This window comes from Numida meleagris, chromosome 17 (assembly GCF_002078875.1).
Source record: "Numida meleagris isolate 19003 breed g44 Domestic line chromosome 17, NumMel1.0, whole genome shotgun sequence".
Lineage (NCBI taxonomy): Eukaryota > Metazoa > Chordata > Aves > Galliformes > Numididae > Numida > Numida meleagris.
In genome coordinates this window covers 9,022,991-9,045,498 of record NC_034425.1, presented here as the reverse complement: position 1 = coordinate 9,045,498, position 22,508 = coordinate 9,022,991, and the positions used below count along the sequence as shown (strand labels likewise).

The 22,508-nt window shown below is 44.2% G+C and overlaps 1 protein-coding gene and 1 long non-coding RNA gene across 2 annotated transcripts in view; both read left to right on the top strand.

Moving 5' to 3' along the window:
• The window catches only part of LOC110407256, a 322,658-nt gene that overhangs the window by 229,152 nt on the left and 70,998 nt on the right, over positions 1-22,508 (top strand). The window lies entirely within an intron of this gene.
• Positions 3,522-5,647, top strand: KIF2B (kinesin family member 2B). The gene has a single exon (XM_021414726.1). The coding sequence runs from the start codon at positions 3,618-3,620 to the stop codon at positions 5,529-5,531; it is 1,914 nt and encodes a 637-aa protein (XP_021270401.1). The 5' UTR covers positions 3,522-3,617; the 3' UTR covers positions 5,532-5,647.

Sequence of the window (22,508 nt, the reverse complement as noted above, 5' to 3'; positions counted from 1 at the left end):
GGAAGAGGATTTTACACTTCTTTTTAAATTACTGATCATTTGGTCACTGAGTTGGTTTAATTTCTCAGTTCCCCCATTTGTGTTTGTTGATAAGAGCTTGTAAATGCATAGCCATCAAAACCATTAATAGTTGTCGGAGCTGAAAACATGCAATCTCAAGCCAAGTGTAGTCTTTCTTAAGAACATACTCTTTATATACGATGCTCTTGCATAAATTTTAGCTCTCTTGTGTCCAAAATCACACCTGAGAACTGCTGCAATTAGATGCCAACATGATGAGGGAGCAGCAAGACACTCCTGGGAGTGAATTATGGAGCAGTAATTCATGAGAAGGTACTGCTAGAGAAAGGCAGAAGGCCGAGAGCTGTTAAATGCAGCAGGTGTGAATTACTGCACTATAATTCACAGGCTTGGGTGTCTTACTGGAATTATGAAAGAGCCCTATGCAAATATTTTTTAAAGATGCAAGGACAAATAATCAGATGTAACTGGGGCTACACCTCACCTAAGGGTCCCAGAATCTTAAACAGCAGCAAGGTATTGCATCAGAAAACCAACGGAAAAAACTTACTAAAATAATTGAATATGACTGTATTTAAAATGTTTACTTCTAGATCATCTGCTTTTTCAGTTAGCCGCTGCATGTGCCTGTCATGAACTCTCCAGAACTCCCCTGTTATTTTTCTCCTGGATTTTCTTTTCTGTGTCAAGGCAGCTGAAGTCCCTATAAACGTGGGATTCTGATTAATCTTTTTCTGGGAACTTCCTCACAGGGATTAATCCATTCTATAAATGACTGGAGCAGATGCACAGTACTGCCATTTTTAAAGGTGTGCTCTGGTTTTGAATGCTTGAATGCTGTGAATTTTCACTCCTATCTGAAACTGAGCTCACAAAAGGCTGTTTCTGTAGCCTCTGTCAATAAGGTGATCCTTTTCCCATTAAAATGTTAAATCTGTAGGTTAATGGCAAGTCAGCTGTTACTGTTACATATACAACCCAAAAATCAGACCCATTCCCTCTAAAACCCAACATGCAAGTGCTGGATCTATCATCTTATTGTTACTAAAGCGCTCGTATTTCAACAGATGGGCTCTCGGGAAAGAGCAGTTGGTGGTTTGTTGAAGAAAGGACAGCTGATGAGTGCTCACTGCGAAGGAAGGGCTGCGATGTGCGCTGAGCTCCGGAGGAACTCAGTCAGCTCCAGGCTGCGTGGCCGTGCCGGGCGGCAGGAAGCCTGCTGCCATCTCAGGAGCTCAGCAGCTGCTGGGTGCCCTTTTGCAGCAGCACTGCAACAAAACCTGGTTTGATGTTTTGTCTCGTGGGAGATTCATATTTAAAACACCTATTTTTGTGTTTTGGTTATCCAGAATGCTCCTCTGAGAAGGTCAGAAATTATCCCTAATCAATTGCGTTATTTCTGAAGGATTTTTTTGCTTATTTTTTGTTAAGTTGCACCGTTGCTCATTTGCAGGTTTTACAAAGAAAACAATGTGGAGCATTATTATCTTTTTGTTTCCTTAGCCTGTGTTCCGACCTGTTAGAACTGCTGGCATCCTCTTCAGGGCAGTGTTTGAATTTCTGTTGTTATTTACTAAATGTGTTCTCACAGCTGATAAGCTCTCTTGGCCCCGCGCTGGCATTCTGTCTCCTTTTGCATACAGGCATTGTGTGACTGGTAGTGATTGGAAGTCCCTGGTTCTTCAGTATTTATACGTGCTGCAAAATTGTCTCCTAAGAGCTTTGGAGAAAGAATGTAAATCTCAGTGAACTTCCTTGGCAAACCTCAGTCACTCAGGCTCATTAGAAAGCATCTTTATATGAACAAAGCTTTAATAAGCCTAGCAACAATCCCAAAATTCGATTTTCGTTATGGTTATTTGAGGCTATCTCAATACCTTTAGGAAATTGAATCATCTTCTCTTACAAAGTTATCACTAATTAAAACCAAGTTGAGCAACTGCGTGCACAGTGTGGTGGGTATGGCTGCAGTCACTCAAGCACATGTGACAGCACTTGCATCTTCTAGGAGCAGCCGATGGCTGGAAGTCATTCGGCTGAGAGCCGACATCAGATTCCTCAAGCAAAAGGTTGACTGGTGCTCGTTGGAGATTCTAAAAACGTCTCCAAACATTACACAGAAAAGTCAGCTTGCCTCAAGGATTGATTTCAGTATCGCCCTCTGGCCCATTCGTGGGGTACTGCTTCAGCCCCTGCTCCAGGCTGTTGTGACCTCCAGGTCTGACAGAAGAGTTTGAGCAAGGTCTGGCACGAAGAGAGACAATGTCGCCATGGAAAGCTGAACAAGCCCTTAAAATCACAGCTTTACTCCACCCTGTATCCCTGACGCTTTGTGTTTCTTCAAGCTTATCTGACGGCGCACAAGGCAGGCCTTTCTCTCCGAAGTCTCGCCAACAAGTGGCCGCCGTTTCATTGCTCCCCATCCTTCCTCAGACTGGCGTTTTCAGGTGGAGGCCCAACAGTCAGATCTATCGTAGTGCTACAACTTCCCAAACAAAACTGGTTTGTGTTACATTTACAGTGCGTGCAAAGGCGTGAGGACTGAGTGCAGCACAAAGAGGTGAAAGGAGCAGTAGTCTGTCCCCAGACAAAAATGTGAATATTAATTACTCTCCTTCTGGAAATTAAAACACATTAATTGATGTTTTGGCTCCAACGGAGGGCTGGTAAATAAGGATATTAGGGTTGCCCCTGCTGCTAAGGTTTGGTGATCTCAACCTGCCTGAATTGGTTTTAAGTTAATAACGCTGACAAGGCAAAAACAAATGAGATAATTAGTTACCTTCCAAAATAACCTTCAAACTGGATTTATTTACTTCAAGCTGATGTAAATTTACCAAAATATTTGCATTCTTCTGAGGGCTATTATGGAGTTGAGTATTTTTGTAAATAACATTCCTTACCACCTCCCAAAATGAACTAAAAATCTTACCTAAGCCAAACTGTTAAGAAGATGTAACTGGAACTTTGAACTTCTCTATTCAGGAATCCGGATGACTGAAGAACATTACAGAAATGAATTAAAAATATCATCAGTTGTTCCACTTATCAAAATGATATAAAATCCTTCCTTGTGGATGCAGATATACCCATGGCTCTCACACTGCTACTCCAATTTTCATTCCTTTTCTCTTCAGCTCGTATTTTGTTCAAGCAGGATTTCCAGGCATGCAAAGCCTTTTAAAAGAATTCAAAATTTACATTCAAGGTAATTAAGAACAATATGCTGCTTTCTTCATTTTCACGTGGCCGTGAAAATGCAGGTTGGAAATACTCTCCTGAATTTCTGTGTTTGTATCACTGCTATAAATTCTTGTGTCACTGGCACTGGCTTAACACAATGTGACTGATCTAATTGGACACAACGTGTTACAACAGCTGCACGCCAGCCCAGATACCCCAGTAGGCCTTTTCAGGTGATGGAAGCCTTATATGTTCTTCCACTCGTAGCAGCAGATTAGAAGCACATCTTTGTTACTTCAACACTGACTCCAGCTCCTCAGCAACCAGGAACACTGTGACACAGTGCTGGGTTCTGGAGCACTGAGCCCTCAGGAGGGAGATCTGACTGCCTGCCCCATCTGCATCCAGGGCCCATGGACAGCATGGCCAGTGAGTTTGGGCTCATCCAGCCAGGCAGCTACGTGGAGATCAAGCACAGCAGTGGGCACACGCACCAGGCAGTAGTGACAAAGCTTCATGAAAGTACTTCCAGCATCACTGTGGAATGGCTCGAAAAAGGGACCAACAAGGCCAAACAGGTGGATCTCCAGGTCATCTTTGACCTCAACCCTCATCTAGCCCCAAGAAGCACGCCCACAAGCAACTCTGAGACCACATTATCAGCACAAGGGAAGCAAAGCCCCGTGAGTGAGAGGCTGCCACAGCCCGTCAAAGTGGAAAAAACGCACTGGGACATCAGGAGCCCTGTGGTAACCAGGCCTGACTCCAGAACCAAGTGGATGTCACCATGCATGTGGCAGATGGAAAGGATGCCAAAACAGCGTGAATGCAATCAGCTGGATGTGCAGGAGAAGCGAGCTCAGAAGGCCATCACATCACTCCGTGCCACAACTGACATGGTAGCCATGATCCAGGAGTGCCGCTACCAACTGAATGGCAAGTCACCACGGGCCTCCATGCCGTGTCAGCCCCGCCGCATCACTGTGTGCATTCGCAAGCGGCCCCTGAACCAGCGGGAGACCGAGCTCAACGACACTGACGTGGTGACAGTGTCCTGCCAGGGCATGGTGATTGTGCATGAAGCCAAGCAGAAGTTGGACCTCACGCAATATCTGAACAACCAGATCTTCCGCTTTGACCATGCCTTTGATGACCATGCCACCAACGAGCTGGTGTACAGGCACACCGCCCAGCCCCTCGTGGATATCGTCTTCCAGGGGGGCATGGCCACTTGCTTTGCCTACGGTCAGACAGGCAGCGGCAAGACGCATACCATGCGGGGAAGCATCTCTAGCGTAGGAATCTACATCTTGGTTGCTGAGGATGTCTTCCGCAGACTGCAGTACCCTAATTACCAGAAACTGGACCTTTCGGTCTACGGGGCCTTCTTTGAGATTTATAGGGGCAAAGTGTTTGACCTGCTGAACAGGAAGAAGAGGCTGAGGGTGCTAGAAAATGGTAAAAAGCAGACCCAGGTGGTAGGCCTGTGGGAGGAAGAGGTCACCAGCGTGGAAGATGTCATCAGGCTAATTGAAACAGGCAGCAACTGTCGCATGGCAGGCCAGACTTCAGCCAACACTCAGTCCTCCCGGAGCCATGCCATCTTCCAGATCATACTCAAGAAGAGAGGGCATTTGTATGCCAAATTTTCCCTAATTGATTTGGCTGGGAATGAGAGAGGAGCTGACAATACAACTGCAGACAAGCGCACGAGGCTGGAGGGGGCTGACATTAATAAAAGCCTCTTGGCACTCAAGGAGTGTATCAGGGCACTGGGGCGTAACAAAGCCCATACCCCATTCAGGACTAGCAAACTGACCCAGGTCCTGAGGGACTCTCTTATAGGGGAAAACTCATATACCTGCATGATTGCCACCATCTCTCCAGGAATGAGATCCTGCGAGCACACCCTTAACACCCTGCGGTATGCCAACCGTGTGAAGGAGCTGGTTGTGGATTTAAATTCCCTTGAACCACCTGTTCAGATCATGTCCAGGTTACCACAGCAGAGATATAAGGAAATGTTGTTCAAGGCATGCACTTCAAATGCCGGGGGAAAAACCCTGAAAAAGAGAAAAGAGATAAATGAGAAAATACTTCCAGAGAAGCATCAGAAATCTCTGCAGTGGTTGAAAGCATTCACAGAGGTGGCTGAAGGAGTAGACAGGAATGTAGATCTATATGCTCTGAAGTTTGAATCATTCCTGAGTCAAAAAATTGGCATCCTGACTGAGATTCAAGAAAAAGTCAGACTATTTCGGTCAACAGCTTGCAAAGAAGAACAAGGCAGCAACCAGAGCTGCACCAAGAGGTCCCGTGCACTGTAAGCCGTGCCAGAGCCCTGGGCCCTGAGGCTGCCGGGAGCGGAGAGCTGTCAGCTCCCTCTGCTTCATCTGCCCAGCAATTTCAGTGCTTAAAAAATATTAAATGGCATCTGCATGAACATTCTGGTTGAGTTTTTATTTCGTAAAAATAGTAGTTTAAACTTGTAGGAGAACAGTCCTGTGTTTTTTTCCAGGTATTTTTCATTGCAGAAATTTAAACTGTGCAGTTGTGAGGACCTGTAGGAAATGGTAAGAATTTACAGAGAATCTCACGTGATTTGGGCAGGTTTTCCCTCTCATACCTGTAAAATTGTATGTGTATGTACATCACGGCGTTATCTATGGATCTGTGTCCGTGACAGGGGACAGCAGGCCCACCGGCCTGAAAAAGAGAGAAAGGAAAAAAAAAAAGTGTTGGCAGTTTAGGGGCCGGACTGGCCCTATCTGGTTGCTAATGCGGCAGGAGACCTGCAGACCCATGCCCTGGTGAAAACAAAGGGAAAAGGGCAAGGGTAGGAAAACTGTAGACAGGTCTAAAATAAAACAGTGGCACCAATCTGAGGAGGAACGTTAATTTACTAAATATGATATCGAAATGGAGGCCAGTAAATCAGTGCAGAGAGAGTTCCAAGCTGAGATTCTTACTCCGTAAGCTGCAGGGGGACCACGTGCTTCTCCACCGCATAGGAAGAGAGAGCTCAGTCTGCCAGGCGGCTCCACCAGCCCGTCCAGAGCAATTACCCCTGGGGAGTGCAGCTCCTCCCCTCCCCCTGGGAGAACCAAGCACCCAAAAAAGGCAGTCCGCAGAAACCAGGACATTAACTCTTTCACTGCCAGTGCTTTACATGATGTTACGATGTGGAATACCGACAACAAAAAATCACAAAACCATGGCAATATATATGTACACACCGAGATATTCATGGGTACCTGCCTAGATGTGGCCTCTCAAGGGTTCTGTTGAACTCCACCAAAGTAAACATTGCATTCCCAGGTTAAGAGGTGTTTCAAGAGATTAAAAAAAGTGCCGGAGTGCAAAGCACTGTCATTTCTGAGCAGGATCCATGCGAGTGTTGTCATGACATAAACAGGGGCTTTTTTATAGCATCTGCTGGTTTTTTTCTCTTCCTCTTTCTTTTTTTTTCCTTAACTTTGTTCTCATGAGACATTAAAGGAAAAAAAATCCTAGAACCTGCCTTCATGAAAAGCAGACTAAGGAGCATGGTGATTGCCTGAGCTGTGGGGAGAAGCTGTGCCTGCAAAGCTTGCAAGTGGAAGCGGCGGGTCGGTGCCCTGTGTCAGAGACCTGGGGAGACAGGCTTAAAGGGTCAGAAAAGCTGCATCCAGCAGAGCCCCATCTGATGCGGTGCACATCAGTGCAGGAGTTGCTCGTGGGGTGAGGCAGTGCTTCCTCCCAATGGTATGCCCTGCAAAACTCGCTCTTCTTAGGGGTTAAAGCATCAGGCTCCTATCTATGCATGTTATTGTAGACAGAAATTAATTAGTGTAAGTTCTTGAAAGGGTAACAAATAAGTGGAAGAAATTAAATAGTATAAATCATATCTAATTAATTGATGGTAATCTCCCCCAGTTTTCTGAGAGTGTGAACTCTCCGATCTCTCTGGCTGTTGGTCCCATCCACCAGTTTATCCTGCAGAGCAGTTGAATCATCTGCTCCAAAGGGTGAGGAAATCAATGGAAGGACTTCAGCAGCCTTTCAAGGAGGCCAGGAATTTGTTTTCAGTGATGAAATTATTAGACTCCGAGCGTTGTTTAAATGCTGGTCATCTCCTAGAAGTAATCATATGCTGTGCTTTTCAGCTTCAGTGCACTTTACAAGCATTTGTGTATTGGCATTCTGCTTGTTCCGGTATTCCTAGGTTCAGCAGCTTGTAGCATTCAGACATGCAATGAGACGTAGGTACTACTTGCCAGATGAAGATAAGTGTGTTTTGTGTGGGGATTTACCATAGGAGGGTTTTCTCCTTTCTAGAAAGAAGTGTTGCTGAGGTTCCTTCCCTGGCATTTCCCTTGGATTCTTGTCTGTGAGGTGCTGGACATCGCACGGGACCAGGTTGTGAAGCCCCGGTCCCCGCGGTGTGGGGCTGTCTGTGGAAGCACGCTGCCTCCGCTGTCCCTTTCGTGGAACCGACGTGGTCACTTCCAGCTGGTGCAGAAGTGTCTTCCATGCAGGGCACATGGTAGGTTCACTCTTTGGCTGTCGCCGTGTCTGCTCCAGGTCTAAGTTCTTGCTGTTCACAGCTGTGGCCGTGCATTGGTTATAAATCATTAACATGAACTGTTTTGGCGAAAAGGGTGATGAATTAATTGAGTTGGGCACGGTTCTAGAAACACGGTTTTAATGAGCTGGAACAAAGTCTTACCAGGGCGCGGTGGTTTGCAGTGAGTAGGAAAATGAATTTTATTCTCTTTGTTTATACTCACACATTCAGGAGGCTGCTTGCATTCAGCTCAGTGACTCATGAGCACACCCTACTGCTGTTTAAAGCAGATGCAAAACAAATTAACTAAATTCGCCTTTTTTCATTTTTTGTAGTTATGTGATGTGTTGATTGACCTCTTTTCTTTCATTGATGATCTTCATTTACATATTTTCCTTTGCTTTCTAAACATAAATCCTGTTTATATAGGGAGTGCAAAACCCGTTCTGCCTATGATCTGTACTTTAGGTATGACTTCGTGTCTGGTTTCCATGAGTTTGTAGCTACAGGATACCCCTCTGTATTTTGGGTCTGGAAATGTTGGTTAAGCATATTTACGTGCATACACAGGGCCCAGACTGTCCAGGCTCAAAGGTTCCATGAAAATTCTATCTAGTTTTTGTTGGACCAGGCATGCCTTTGTAATGAAACCAGAATCAGAGAAGCGTGCTGAGTTTTAGGTTTGCATTGCTCTGGTGACCATGAGTGTTCAATTAAATAAAGATCCCTAATTAATTATAGTAAGGTCAGCTAATCACTTAGCCTGTTAAACAAGTGAAACACTTGTATGGGATGCATTTCTGTTTATAACTGACCATAGCTGAATGAACAAGAAAAGCAACTGTTGTCTAGACAGAGCCTGGCTAATCTAGTCATTTTTTGCCTGATAATTAATGATAAATACTGGTACTCCATTACACTGTGAGGATTTAAACCTGTTCTCTTCTTACCTTTGTCATTTCTAGGAGAGGTTTCATTGTTACTTTTAATTTGAGACACAATTGCTAGGAGTTCTACGTCCCTACATGCTTCATATACCCGTGCTTGACGTGTTTCATGGGGACTGAACGTGTATATATATGTATGTATGCTCCGTCAACAATTGACAGTAGTCACCACATATATAGGGACAGTAGTTTGTACGTATACACATGTATATATTGGTGTAATTTTTCAGTTGCTGTTTTCCTCGTTCTGGGCTTAGAACAATGGAGCCTGGAACAGCTTTGGCTGTAAAACAGGTTCTTATTTTCCACATTCCTTAGAGTTTGCTAGTTGATTTTGTCGGAGCAGTGCTGCAGTGTGTTCATAGTTTGACTCAGCCTCTGCTGAACTCCTTGATAGGTTTTCTCCTTGTTCCAACTCCTACACGTTCTCTTTCTGCAGTCCTTAAAAGTTTGAATTCCCTCTTCTAAAGCAGCAGGATGGCCGTGCGTTCCCTTGAACGGTCAGGACAGCTCAACCCATGACATGATGCACATCAGCTGAAAAATAAAACTGATTCATCTGCTAGTTTTCTGAAACATCCAATTGCTTTGCCCTCTGCTCTCACATTCACACACCTTCCTATCTACTTCTCCTATTCAGACTGCCTTTTTAGCTGTGACTCTCCGTATCATGTTGTCCTGCAGTAATACTGTTGAATGTTTCTGAAAATCTGCCTGGGTTTTTGGCATCACCAGCACTCACGTCTCACAAAGCATAGGTTTTTTTTCCTTCTTCTGGTACTTTCTAGAATTATTTAATTGATGGAATCACACTCGTGAGTTTGGAAGCAGAAAAAATTTGGAAAGGTGCAACTGAAATTCTTCCAAACTGGAAGACCATTAAAAAAAATGTATTTAGTGAGACACACTCTTGTGTATGTTATGTGATAGGAAACAAGTGAGGTACAACCCCAGAAGAGCCCCCAGAATCCCAGCTGCAGTTTCCAGTTCAGTTCTGAGGTGTCAGGCAAAATGGGGGCTGTGATGAATGGATCAAAATAATCTGTACCCTGCAAAGACAATCTGGGAGAACAAGCTGCCTTCTGGTCCTGCCTCTGCAGCAGGCGGTGTGCAATTTGCTCAATTTAGCATCAAGTAAGCATGGCTGAATTTAGCCCTGTATTTTTGGCTTTATTATTATCGGAGTCTTACAGCTCAGCCTGTTATCGTGAGGCGAGCTCACAAGGCTTTATTCAGATTTTTCTGTGTTTTTCTGCTCAGACAAAGCCCAAGGCAACTGGGATTTTCCAGAGGGGAGACTGACTGTTGTCGCTAATAACAGCTTTAGTCAGCAACATATGTTTAGTGATGCACATCAATATTTCTACTTTCACAGATGCTTTGATTTTGCATTTTGGATATCATTGTGTCCAGGAACGTGCTTAATCTTCGAGCTCTAAAAGTACGTGTAAAAAAAAACGTGAATTTTCATACCTGTACTTCTCAAACGGGGCATCTGTGGCTGAAATTCCTCTGTGCTGTCAGGCAGCATTATATTGCAAACCATACCATTTCCTAGTTTGTACCAGAATCCTGTGAATCTTTGAAATACGCACTCCAGCTATGATTTGTGAGGTATTTGAATCATTTTCCTTTTATTTTTCTACAGAAGCAGGTAATATCTCACAGGGTATGTTGAAAGACATTATGTCTTGAAGAAATTCACCTGGTATTCTGCCTCTCTCTCTCCTTTAACACTACAAGGAATACATGATGCAAACAATGTTGTTATTCCTCGGAATGTTCCTTGAAGTTTTCTCTCATTTCTACTTTTATATTGAGTCATTCTTCTTGTGCTCTCCTAATCATTACCTCAGCAAGAGACTGGGATGTGACATGAGAGGAGATAATTTCAAATGAAGAGGAAAAAAATACACCAAAGAGGAAAGCTGAGGTGCTGTTCACATGCAAAACATTCAGTAGAGAGGTAAACAAACAGAGGAAGGTTTGATTCTGCATCACAGTGTTGTCCAAACAGCAAGCAGGGACTTGTCTGCAAACTAGAAAGAGAATTCCTGGCAATTCCCTCAGGCTCTGGGCTGGCTGCAGAGAGTTGCCCTCCTCATTGTAATGCTGTTTGGAGGCTCAGCCTACAGCAGCAAAATTTAAGCACTGTGAAAGCAAACGAAGGAAAGAAAACATACTAGACCAAGTGCCTGGTCTCCACCAAGCCCAATGGGAGCCGTATTTCTGCTCCCCTTGTTGGAAAGGAGAGATCAGCCCACCCTGTAAGCCCTCGCTGTACCCCGCTCTTTCAGTTCACAAGAAGCTTTTACTGAGTGAGGTCGAATCTGAATGGCTATCTCATTCTGCACCCTCAATACCTGAGTAAAGTTTTGGCATTTAAGCACAAAACGTAAGCAGTTCTGTTTGGAAGAATATCTGTTCTTGTGTTTTGGTGCGCAGTTCGGGCGCTGATATCCAGAAATGTTCATTTGACTCCACTGCAGAGGACAGAAGTTTGCTGAAAATCTGACACGTTCTTAGCTTTATGGACTTAGGTTTTACTTGAGGTTATTTCTGTTCTCCAAACTTGTGTTAAGAAACCAAAAATCAGGAACATCCTTTTGTTTCTCCTAATCCTGGCAGCTGAACAGCACCAAGTGCCGGAATATTTGTCCACTTTTTGTGGTTAAATCAGTTTGTGAAAAAGAAGCATTATGTTTCTTGGGTTCTGACTACAAATCGTGTCCTGCAGCCGCTGAGCACAGGCATTTTCTCTGAGTGTCCTGTGTTCTTGATGCTGAGAAACAGAGCGGTAGCTGAACAGCTGCTGTGTAATAACCTGCCTGGTTTCCTCTGTGTCTCATCCTGCAACTGACGTTTAAACTCATTCTCATTTGTTAGACTTCACTGGTTTTGCTCATCACCTGGGAGCTGACTCTGCACAGGCCTTGCTTATAGCAGAGCAAAAAAGTACCATGCTGGTCTGGATTTTCTTATATTGTTTGTAGTCTAATTTTTGTAATTTTACACCAGTTTCAAGCAGCGTTAGGAACCTTTTGAGATAGAACATTAGAGCTCAAACTTCACTTTGGATACTTGTTCCCTCCTCTTGCAGACTCCCCCCATCATTTGCAGGTGGAGGATGTTCCCTGTGCCGCCTCTCCTTCCGCTGTCTTTCAACAAAGCGTGGCTCAGCCCTGGTCTTTCTGTTGAGTGAGTCCATGCCTGCCATCTTCCATGTAATCATTCCATGGAGATGGGATTAAGGACACGTCCACCCGTCCTTGAAAGAAAGAATTCTAAGCAAAAATGTTTCATCTCTGATATTTCCTCAGTTAAGCTTTGCATGTCTCATTTTCCCTCTCTCACGGTAACTTCTGGGTAGTGGTCCTCTTCTTGTGTTGACCAATTTGCATAAAGGCGTAGGATAATCCTTAAAACCGCTGTCAAGATCTTCTACAGTTTTTGCATGTAATTTGACAGATGAAAAATGACGAGGAGGGACAGGATCCGTGTTTTCAAAGGTATCACGTGTCAGTGAGTGCCCTGGCTTTTGGAGATGCGTGCGGTGGAGGTTGAAACTGCCAGTATCTGTAAATATAACCCATTTTTTATTGGCAGAACAGTGACATCTATTGTTCAATATTATATACATCTGTGACACTATGAACAACTGCCTACAGGTATTGAACTGGTCTTTCTCGATTTCATTAGATGCAAACATGCACAGTCAAATTATTGATTCAAAGAAATATGTAATAACACATGTAGTAATGCTACTGGACAGCCATGCAAAATTAAGTCTAATTCATTTTGTCACAGTGTAATTAACAGATCAATGTAGACTGATGCGCAAAAAGAGACACCTTCTGTTACCGAAGGCGTCAGAAGATGCTGCTTGGTGAAGCATGCTTGCCAGCCACGCTGCTGGCACGGCTGCAGCGATGCTGTGTCTTCCACGCTGTGGACGGCCAGAGCCTGGCAGCGCCCTGCAGCATGTTTCTCCCAGCAAGACTGCCTCTGAGTTCATCCACCGCGCGGTTTCATAACCTCTGCCCCTCTACAATCCTTGGACTCGAATAAGGGAACCGTGAATATTCAATTGTAAGTAGGCTGCGGGCAGGCAGTGAAAAACACCATAGCTCATTGACTTTTCACTGAGCGTTTGCTTCAAGGCACAGCGACCTAAGCTGGTGCTGGGTCTTACCCAGGCCACTAAAACTTGTACAAAACAGCCCTGGGGGTGTGTGACAGCTGCAGCACGCCGGGTACTCGCTCTGGGAGTTTTCAGACCAGGTTTTACAGTGGAAACTGAATTCCAAACCATCAGACTGGGGCAGTTACAAGAGAGTAACTTTTCTGTAAGTCCTTTCTTCTAGCCCTATTTGATTGTCTCTTCTATCTCTTTCATTCCTTTTAATAGAGGATACAGAATTCAAATAGCAAAGATTTTAATATAGCAGTAATGAAATACAGGGGCTATCTAGACTGTCAGACACTGGCTGATTAGACTTACTGATTCGTGGGCTAGAACTCAAGGGAATAGCAACTGTCTCTTTTACTGCCATGTCTATGAAAACAGCAGAAGGCTATGTGTGCTCATTACTATTTTATGTGATTCTGAACATGAGAGGAGAAGTGGAGAGAGCAGAGCTATAGGAAGATATTTCTAATAATTTTAATGAAATACCATGTTTAATTCTTACATAAGCAAATTCTGGATAAGCAATTACTCTCAGTAAAAATATTTGGTACTGGTAAATGAAGCAACATAGTTGTCTTCTTTTTAAGCCGTAAGCTTTGATATGGGGATGCAAAAATTTAAGAAGTGTGAGTAAAGAAAACACATTGCCTATAGAGCGTGCTGTGAAGATAGCACTGAAATACATCCTAAACTTTCAGCTTACACTTAGAGTCTATTGGTGTGTATAAATGCTTTTTTGAATAGCCATAGCACTTTCTTAAATGGAGGATATAAAGATAGGGAATGTTGTGTAACCTACCAGGCCTACCGTTGTTTGAGAAAGAAACCAGAGTAAATAATGTCTTATCCTCAGTGGATCTGCACATAGATGGGTTTTTCCAGTCCTCCATTCAACGATAAAGGCAGTAGCATAAAAAGCTCATATTAAAAATCTTGGGTTAAAATCTACATCTCAAGTTTTTCATGCATTGTCCTCCAGAGTGATGTAAACTCACGTCTAATTTCCTATGTTCAAGTCTCCCTTTTCACATGCTCTCCACATAGTAGCACCCAGCTGCAAAATAACAGCAGCTGTGTTTCTGAGGGCCCGTACTGAACTCCTCTGCTTTCCAAAGGCAGAGAGAAATAAATGTTATAGGAACAAGTAACACAGATTTCATAAATAAACAAGTTTCTGAAGGTCTCACTGTTCTCTTAGTCAAGAGGGAGAAAAGAATCAAATGAGAGCTCTGACGTGCCGTGTGGTAGGGGCTGGAGATGCAGACATGCACCAAACCCCACTGGGCTAGGTTTATGAGATGCAAACATTCACAAAAGCAACAAAAGCTCTTGTCTGACCCCAAAATTTACAGATTCACCGGAGAGGAATTAAGAGATCTTGTGGTGGCTGGAATGCACAGTGGGAATGCGGCAAGATGAGCAGCAGGCATCCCCAGCCCAGGCTCACTGCCCAAAGAACGCCCGAGTCTGTATCTGGAAACGTGCAGTGTGGTGCTGGAAGCTGGAATTGCAGCCCTGGGCTGCAGCCGGGGACTGAGGGCAAACTCAGCGTGGGGAAAAGGCCCAGCACTGGGACTGAAGACAAGCACCTGCCCCGTAGGACAGAACCAGCCTGCAGGAGCTACCTGCTGTGGCGATGGTGCCTCTGTGGTGGGAGCTTGTAATAGCTGCTGCTAATTGGAAATGAAAGCCGCTAACCTGCTGGTGCACCACTCAGGGACAAGGAGGGTTTGAGAAGTTGTGTGTGCCTGGGGATAGTGCACCGTCATCAGTTTGGATCCAGCTGAGTCTGTAGGTTTCTTTTTTGGGGGGAACACCTTCTCTGACAGATGTGAACACCCAGCAGCAGCACGCTGAGCTCAGTGCTGAGGGCAGAGGCCGGGCCACAGCAGGGGAAGGCCCTTACCCTCCAGGAAAGCTGTGCAGAACTGCATGTGGAATTATGCTGCTTAACATCAGGGCCAACTTCCTCTTTCTTTCTTTTCCCAAAAAACGTTTCAGGAAAGCAGTGCCCTAAGATTAGGGAATACAGTTTGCTAATGCATTTTTAAATATGCCCTGCTCCATCTGCACTGGTTTTAGAGCTCTTTGGAAAATCTGGCCATTGTGAGAACTGAGCTTTTCTGTCACTTTTTTGGCCTCACGTGTGCCCAGCGGGTACCCGGGGGGACAGCGGCTTGGAGAGCCTTATCCCCAGCACGCGTAGCAGGCTTACTGGTCCCAAGGAGGCAGTGAAAGAAGGAAATTCTTTTTTTAACTGCATGCTGACACCTGGCAGAACTAATGGGAGTGCTGGGCTGGCAGCAGCTCTTGGGGAAAGTATCGGTAACTTGCGGTGTTCTCAAAGACCCTCAGCAGTCATAACAGGGCCTGGCCTCTCCAACCTCTAGAGAGGCAATTCTGCTTCTTTGGTTTTTATGGACAAAACTCTGAGATCTTTATTCAGTCTCTGCTTGGTGCCGGCTCATTGTGCCAAAGCGTCATCGTGACTGGAATAAGGGAGAGGCTGAGAGTCCGGCCCTGGCCAAGGGGAGGAACCACCCCTTCCAGGTGAAGTTACCTCTGACTCCTCTCCCTGCAGAGCCGTATTTCTCATCTTCTTCATGTCTGCAGCTGAGGTCAGCGTGCCCCCAGACCTGCCTGCCTGCTCTGGAGGGACTGAGGGAAGCGGCCGCTCTCCTCCCGCCGGCTGCTGCTGGGGCAGAGGGGCAGGATTCTGGATAGGCCTGAGAGAGCTGGGAGCTGCGTCACCCCGAAATTCAGAGGGCGCTGCGCAGTTCATGCCCCACACATACCCTGAAATCCCAGTCCTCGGTATGTGTGTATTGTCTGTGGGCTTGCATCCCTTTAAATTGCACGAGCAGAGTGTGAGTGAGAGTAGATTCTGAAAAATCAGCATAGCAGCCCCCAGTCCAAGCGGAGAGCAGTAATTTATTATCCATTAAGTGATCTGTCAGTCAGAGAGGACTAACAGAGCAATAAACTTCAAAGGGATCTGCGAAACTATGCCCATGCTACTAGCTGGCTATCAGAAAGGGCAGGTTGGTAAGATGAATGGTTTCCTCTTCTTCAGACACTCTATCTTTCACTCTGGTGACACATACAGCTCTCTCTCATCAAGCAAGACTGTCAGGTATGTCCTCTGGATGCAGTCTACTCCAATCCAGTTGCATATTTTACTGTTTCAGAGGAAAGAATTCAAAGTTTCCACGTTCTCCTGCAGCTCTTCCAAGTGAGCCCCCAATGCTCTGCTGCTGTCAGAGCCACGTGGATGGCTCCCGGGGTGGTGGCCAGCGGCGGGTGCTGTGGGGCTGCAGGGAGATGCTCAGAGGCATTGGCCCTCTCTGTTGCTCCACTGCAGTCAGCATGTCAGGGCGCAGGTATGAGACTTCTTACCTTGGACTGGAGGAGCTCAAGCTCATTTCTTGTCCTTCCCCTGATCCATCGAGCTGTGGGCTCCTCCAAGGTGAGGCCTCAATCACCCTGCAGTAAAAACTGAAATTCAGGATTTACTAATGCCAGAGAGAAAGCATGAGAGATTCATAGACACAATCTCTGGGAAAAGGGTCTCTTTGGTCCAAAATGACTTTAAATATTTCATCCCACCCTTGATACAATTGAAAGAAAAGCATTCCTGGAGGCAGCAAGTAATACGCGTTTTGAAACGGTTTCTGTAATGCAGCTGCGGAAGGTTTCCCAGTGTGCTGCCCTAATGCATCAGTATTTCCAGCAGGCCACCCTACCCCTGAACACACAGTGTCACTGCTGGGATGCTGAGGGAAATGCATTTCTCCATCAGTCTTTGAAGTCATTTGAGAGCTCCTCTCTGAACACACTGCACAAAGCAGCCCGGAGCACTCTCATGGTGGGGAATTAATCCACTCCCTGACACGCTCTCTGGCTCCATCCTTCCTTCCTCACTCCTTTCTGCACTGACATTTGTTACCAGTCTCTGGCTCGCAGCTATAAACGAAAGAGTAACCAAACTTTCAGGCCCCCGGGAGGCAACTGGAAATGGTCCCAGCCTCAGATTCCAGCCCGAAACGCAGGCTGGTATTCCCCACCCTGGTTGTCATTGCAGCATTGTGTACATGTTTATCTGTCATACTCTAATAAGCTGTGTGTGAACAGCTAGCTTGTTTATTCTCTAAGGATAGATTAGAGCAGCCAGTCTCCTCCAGGAATAAGTAAAAGTTGAATTATTTATTTTCTTTTCTTTGTAAGAAGCTTATAGCATGCTGGATGAAAGGTCAGAAATAATTAAGAAAAGTGGTGTGCATTCAAACAGATGAAATGCATGTAAAAGGCTGAAATGAGTAAAGAGTAACAGGTCACGGCTGGTCTAAGTGTGATGGGAAGGGAGTATCTTTTTGGTGTTACACGAGTTCCACTGGCAGGATGTAGAGATGTCTGTTATTTCATGTGAAACAATTACTCGTATCCTCTTTGACCAGCAGTAAGGAAGCTCCTGGGTGATGCTTTTTGTCCATTGTGGAACTGTTTCACTAAGCAGGCCACCATCACGATGTAGGTTTTAAAGAAGAGGAGAAATTCTGCCTTTATGAATTTCTGTTCGTTGTTCATACAACTCAAGCCAGGATTCTGAGTAAAAGGCAATATTCCCAGCCAGTGGAAATTAGAGCCGGTTTATAATTGTGAACTAGCACCCTGTTTAAAAAATAGACTCCTATTGCTTTACTGGTATTGAGTTCATTTTGCATTGCCTTAATACATGGTTAGGTGGAAGCACTATGTATTCAGAAAGATCCTTTAATTATCATTCTGATCACACGAGGAGCACAATTTTCTGAAACAGATTTAGGGAAAAGATGCATGTCAGGGACTGCGTTCTCAATATCCCCCATTGCTGGAATTCCATTTGGGAATAAGTAGCCTAATATACTCACTTCAGTGTAAGAAGGAAATACATTAAAGGCGTTTTGAATGAAGAAGTAATCTCCTTTCCCATTTCAGCCCAAGCTGAGTCCATCCCACATAATCATACTTTTTACTCCATACAGATCTGTGAGTGCTCCTAAAAACAGATTGTATAGGCTTAAAGCCAATTGCTGCTCATGGATAAGCAAAAGCACTGTTTTACCTGAGGGGACACAGAAAAATACACATCTCACCCTGTTACCAAGCTCTTAGAGTTTAATTAATGGATGTGAAGTGCTTTGAGATCCTCAGGTGAAAGATAGTTTATGAGTGAGTACCTTGGCTAGCCTGCCCTGGAGATCTCTGGAGTTAAAAGCACCAGCTGCTGCAGGGAGGGAGAACAGCAGGGCTGCCTAGGGGGCCTTTAACAACCTCACCTCTTTGGATCCAGCACAACAGGGAACCTATAACCAGTGGGTTACACAGTTATGTTATTGAATGTCATAGGTAGAGTCCTATTAAACTCAGTAGGCCATCAGATTAAGCACCTACCCTTTCTCTCAGACAATTTTAAGGTTAAAATCACAAGGAGTATTTCAGAGCTATGAAATACGTGTATTTTGCTAGAGTTGAGTGGAATCCAGCTGTTCAAAGACACAGAGATTTTCCAAGAGTTCCAGGGTAGTTTGGTACCCGGCCTCAAATGAAGGTCACCAAACATCAGCCCTTGGTTTCTTGGAGGCCTTTGAAAATCCCGGGTGTGATCAAAAATGTTCACGTTTTAAGCTTCTCTGGGAATGGGATCTACTCACAGCTGGGAAAGTCCTCTGCTTTTTACTCTCGGAGGTAAGTCATTTTGTATATATTTGAGGCTCCATAATTTATTTTTAAAGTCCTTAATTTGCCATTCTGAAATTCATTACATACTTCACAGGCGATGTGATGTTCTCTGACCACCTTCCTGGGCACCCTTGCACTGCTGGCTTTCACAAGTTCTTTGAAACGAGGTGAAATGTCCTCTCAATTGAGGGATTTTTCTTTCAAGCAGCCTCCCTGAAACAGCCTTGAGTTTGCATAGTGAAATGTATCTCTGAACATAATGTATAGCAGTATATGGGACGTAAGATTCATTGACTTAGCCAGGTTTAAAAAACTAATCCTTGTTCCCTAAATCTTTGATGAAACATTATTTTAGCTTGAAATGTTATGTGGCATGTAGTAATTCTTCCTCAGACATAAAATTTTATTTCTACTTCAAGCCTGTTTTGGAAACATAGGCACTTTCAGCTTACTGCAAGCAACTGCCACAGTAGGAAAAGTCTTTTGTGATGCTGGAGAGCAAGGTGCCCCAGTGCTTTGTGGTGTAAAAACTCTTTTAATTCTAGGAAAAAAACAGCAGATTGCAATTTCAGAATTAAAACATTATTAGTGCTGGGAACATGGAGGTGAATCTTCTGTTGAATCCAACATCCACTGCAGAGAACTGACTGATTTTCAGAGGATTGCTGTCACCTGGCTTTGCTTGGAAACTGGGTCCCTTTGTAGGTTCGATGAGAACTGATGGAACCTCCAGGAGATGGATGCACCAACTGCAGTCTGTGGGAACCAGGGTGCTCTGACAGCCGTGTGGTTGCGTGCCAGTCATCACATTCCACTTAGCAAATGCACCCACCAAAGGGAAGCATTGTCAGTTCAGCCTGCTGAAGAAAGTCTGAACCTTGTCAAGAACCCATCCTTGTTTCTTCTGAGCTGGTGCCTGGTGGTTCAATCCAGTGATCATAAAGATACAGCTCATAGCAAGTCATATTTCATTGCTTTGAAAACTCATGCTTATTTTGCCAGTTAAAAAAAAGTTGGGCAACTACAGGCTGCCTATTTTGTGAATATTTTAAAGTTAATACTCTTCTAGATGCAAGGTGGGAGGTGTGGAGAACTCTCTGATTTCTTGTTTTATTTCCCATTTAAATCGTTCGACATCACCTGCTTCTGATTTGCAGTCCGATGTCCTAAGCTGCGGTACAGGTATTATCCTTACTACCAATGCACATTCTTATTTAATCATTTTTAAACATCCTGACCCATTTATAGATTATAAAAGTCATGAATGAGGTTAATGTATAATTAATGAGCAAGAGTGTTCGTGGTGACAGCATGGAATAATGATGAATGAGCTGAACAAGAGATCTTAGAAGCTGTCCAAGGTCAGCTCACACATGGGTGTGTTAATGTTTCCTGACACAGCTTTATTTCCTTCTGATTTCCTATTTTAAATAGATTTGTTATTCTTACAGAGCTGTTAAGCCATTTAAAGTGATGTGAAGATGTTCTCTGACCTCTGAGTAAGGAGTGCTTCTTTCTGGTAGCCCTGTGTACTCACTGCCGTGAAGTGGTGATCCAAAATCCATTCTTCTCTCTTGAAAGGTATCCACTAAATTCAGAGGGCATTTGATCAGAGGAAGAAAACAAAGCAAAAAAACCCAAACCCTAATTATTGACTCATAGAAAACAAAAGTTGCATCCATTTCCATATGGCATCTATCCTTTCCCATAATGAATATTTATTGTCAGGCTGCAAACGGCATTCCTGCAGGGACATGCCACTGCAATCTGTATGGTAATGGCATGTTTTAGAGCAGCAGCAATTAATTCTGACCTTTCTCCTTACTCAGAGATGGGCTTCTTCACCAGCAGCCTTCTGTGTGAAGCAGGGCATTATAGATGATGGAAAGACTGCATGTCAGGATTGCTGTGTCTGCTTCCTGTGGGGTTTGCTACCCTGCACCATGACCTGAGCCTGATGGGTGCCTGGAAAATGGGCAGTTTGTGTAGTTGCCATGTTTTTCACGGTCTTAATTTACACTTGTCTCAGGGAGGGAGGAAAGGTTTTCTGTCTTCCTAATCATTTGCTATGTACATTGCTGCTACTTAATTTATTTTCTTTGGTCACTGTTGTCAAAGTTTGTACTCCTCTCTCAATCATGAACAGAGTCCACTGAATACTGATACACACTGCCTTTATATGAAAAGGGTACTCAGTGTTACGTGGATTCAAAAGAAACTAGCACAAAATGCTCAAAGACTTTTTATTCCCCCTAAAATGGGGGAAAAACAAAGAAGAAATTCCACCTGAAACTTGTCGTTCCTGTCACAGTCACTCCCTGTGCAAACACGCCTATTTGTCCCAGTGGCCAGAGGCAATGGCTGGACTGGGCACTCAGTGTACAAACAGAGCCTGATGGAAAAGGAGGAGTGTGTGTGAGTGGAGCAAACTCTGGCCCACACGCATCCCCGTGGAGGTTGGAGGATGCTGTGATCCACATGTGGTACCTTGAGGTTGCAGGATATTTCTGGCCAGCAGAAATTCTGAAGATATTAAGACATTTTAAGCCACTTAGGAACATAGAAACGGATTTCCTCCAATGTTAAAAAAAATCCTATAATTTGTTGATACAAAGGAAATAGTATAAAGATTGTGTTAATCTTCCTTTAGCAAAAAATACCACGATGCATATAATATGCTCTTACGCAGTGTGGTAGAATATGTTACACATAGTGCTCTTCTCTTTACTATAAAGCTGGGATCTCAAGAAAAAGGTAGACAAAGTCATAATGATATGTAACAGCTATTGCTATAAATCTACCGAACCAAAATAATTAGGGTAAAATTAGAAGCACAGAATAATGTTCTGGATAAACCGTCACTTGTAATTGATATGATTTAGGCTGAATTAGCATAAATCTCCAGCATAGCGTATTTAGAAATTGCTTTCATTTTATCTTAATCGCAGACTCAACTTTTGCTTAGATGAAGATGAATTTAACAGGACATTTATCTGCTGATGATTGCCTATAAATAGGATAAAAGCAAACTAGAAACAAACAAAAGATCCTTTGTGTCTCCTACAGCGCTGCATGAACAGAGTGGTATGTCACCGTGCGAACACACTGTGCCTTTATAACTTTATAAGCTGAAATACAAGAAAGATCTCAAAATGAACAAAAAAATGACAAAATAGAGCATAACTGCAGCATTATATGTGCTATATAAAAAGAGTGATCTGTTCAGGGTCAATAAAAATCAGTAAGACCTACCTCAGCTTGGCACTTGAGCATGTAAGCCAACAATTTTCAAGGGCTGGGTGACTTTGGATGAGGCATCAAAGCAGGACGTAGGCATCGGGCTGCGTCACAGCTGGCATCGCTCGGACCACAGGACGTTCAGCAACCTAAATCAGCAAAGCAGGTGAACACATGTGACTTTTCTTCCATGGTTAACATCATGGAAGGTACCTGCTGTGATGTGTTCACATATCCCAGGACTAGGTGCTGGATTTATGTGTTTCTGTGAGGAAGACAAGGGGTATCAGTGCCATGCAGCGTGGCAGCGAGGTTGCATAGGCAGGTACAGATGAGCAGTTTGCCCAGCTTTGCTGGTCAGGGCCCTGGCTCTTCTGAGGATCCAAGGAACTTCCCTTTGTTTTCTGTCTCAGTGGAGAGCAAAGCATTGATCTCGCTCAGCTGTAAAGCACTGACGATATGAGAGTGGGATGGAATTGAGTTTACTCTGCTTTTCACAGCACTTTCTATCACTGTAATAACATCATAGATAGGAGCTTTTGCTTGGAATAAAACACAGCCATGTCACAAGTCTGACATTGGAAAACTAAGTGCCCAAAATAAATTTCTCGTTTTCTGCTGCTGAATTTTCCCCTTTTCTTCCTATATTTTCTTTCAGCTGCTGGGT

Coding starts and splice junctions, on each gene's coding strand:
- KIF2B (XM_021414726.1), top strand. CDS start 3,618: ATGGACAGCATGGCCAGTGAGTTTGGGCTCATCCAGCCAGGCAGCTAC.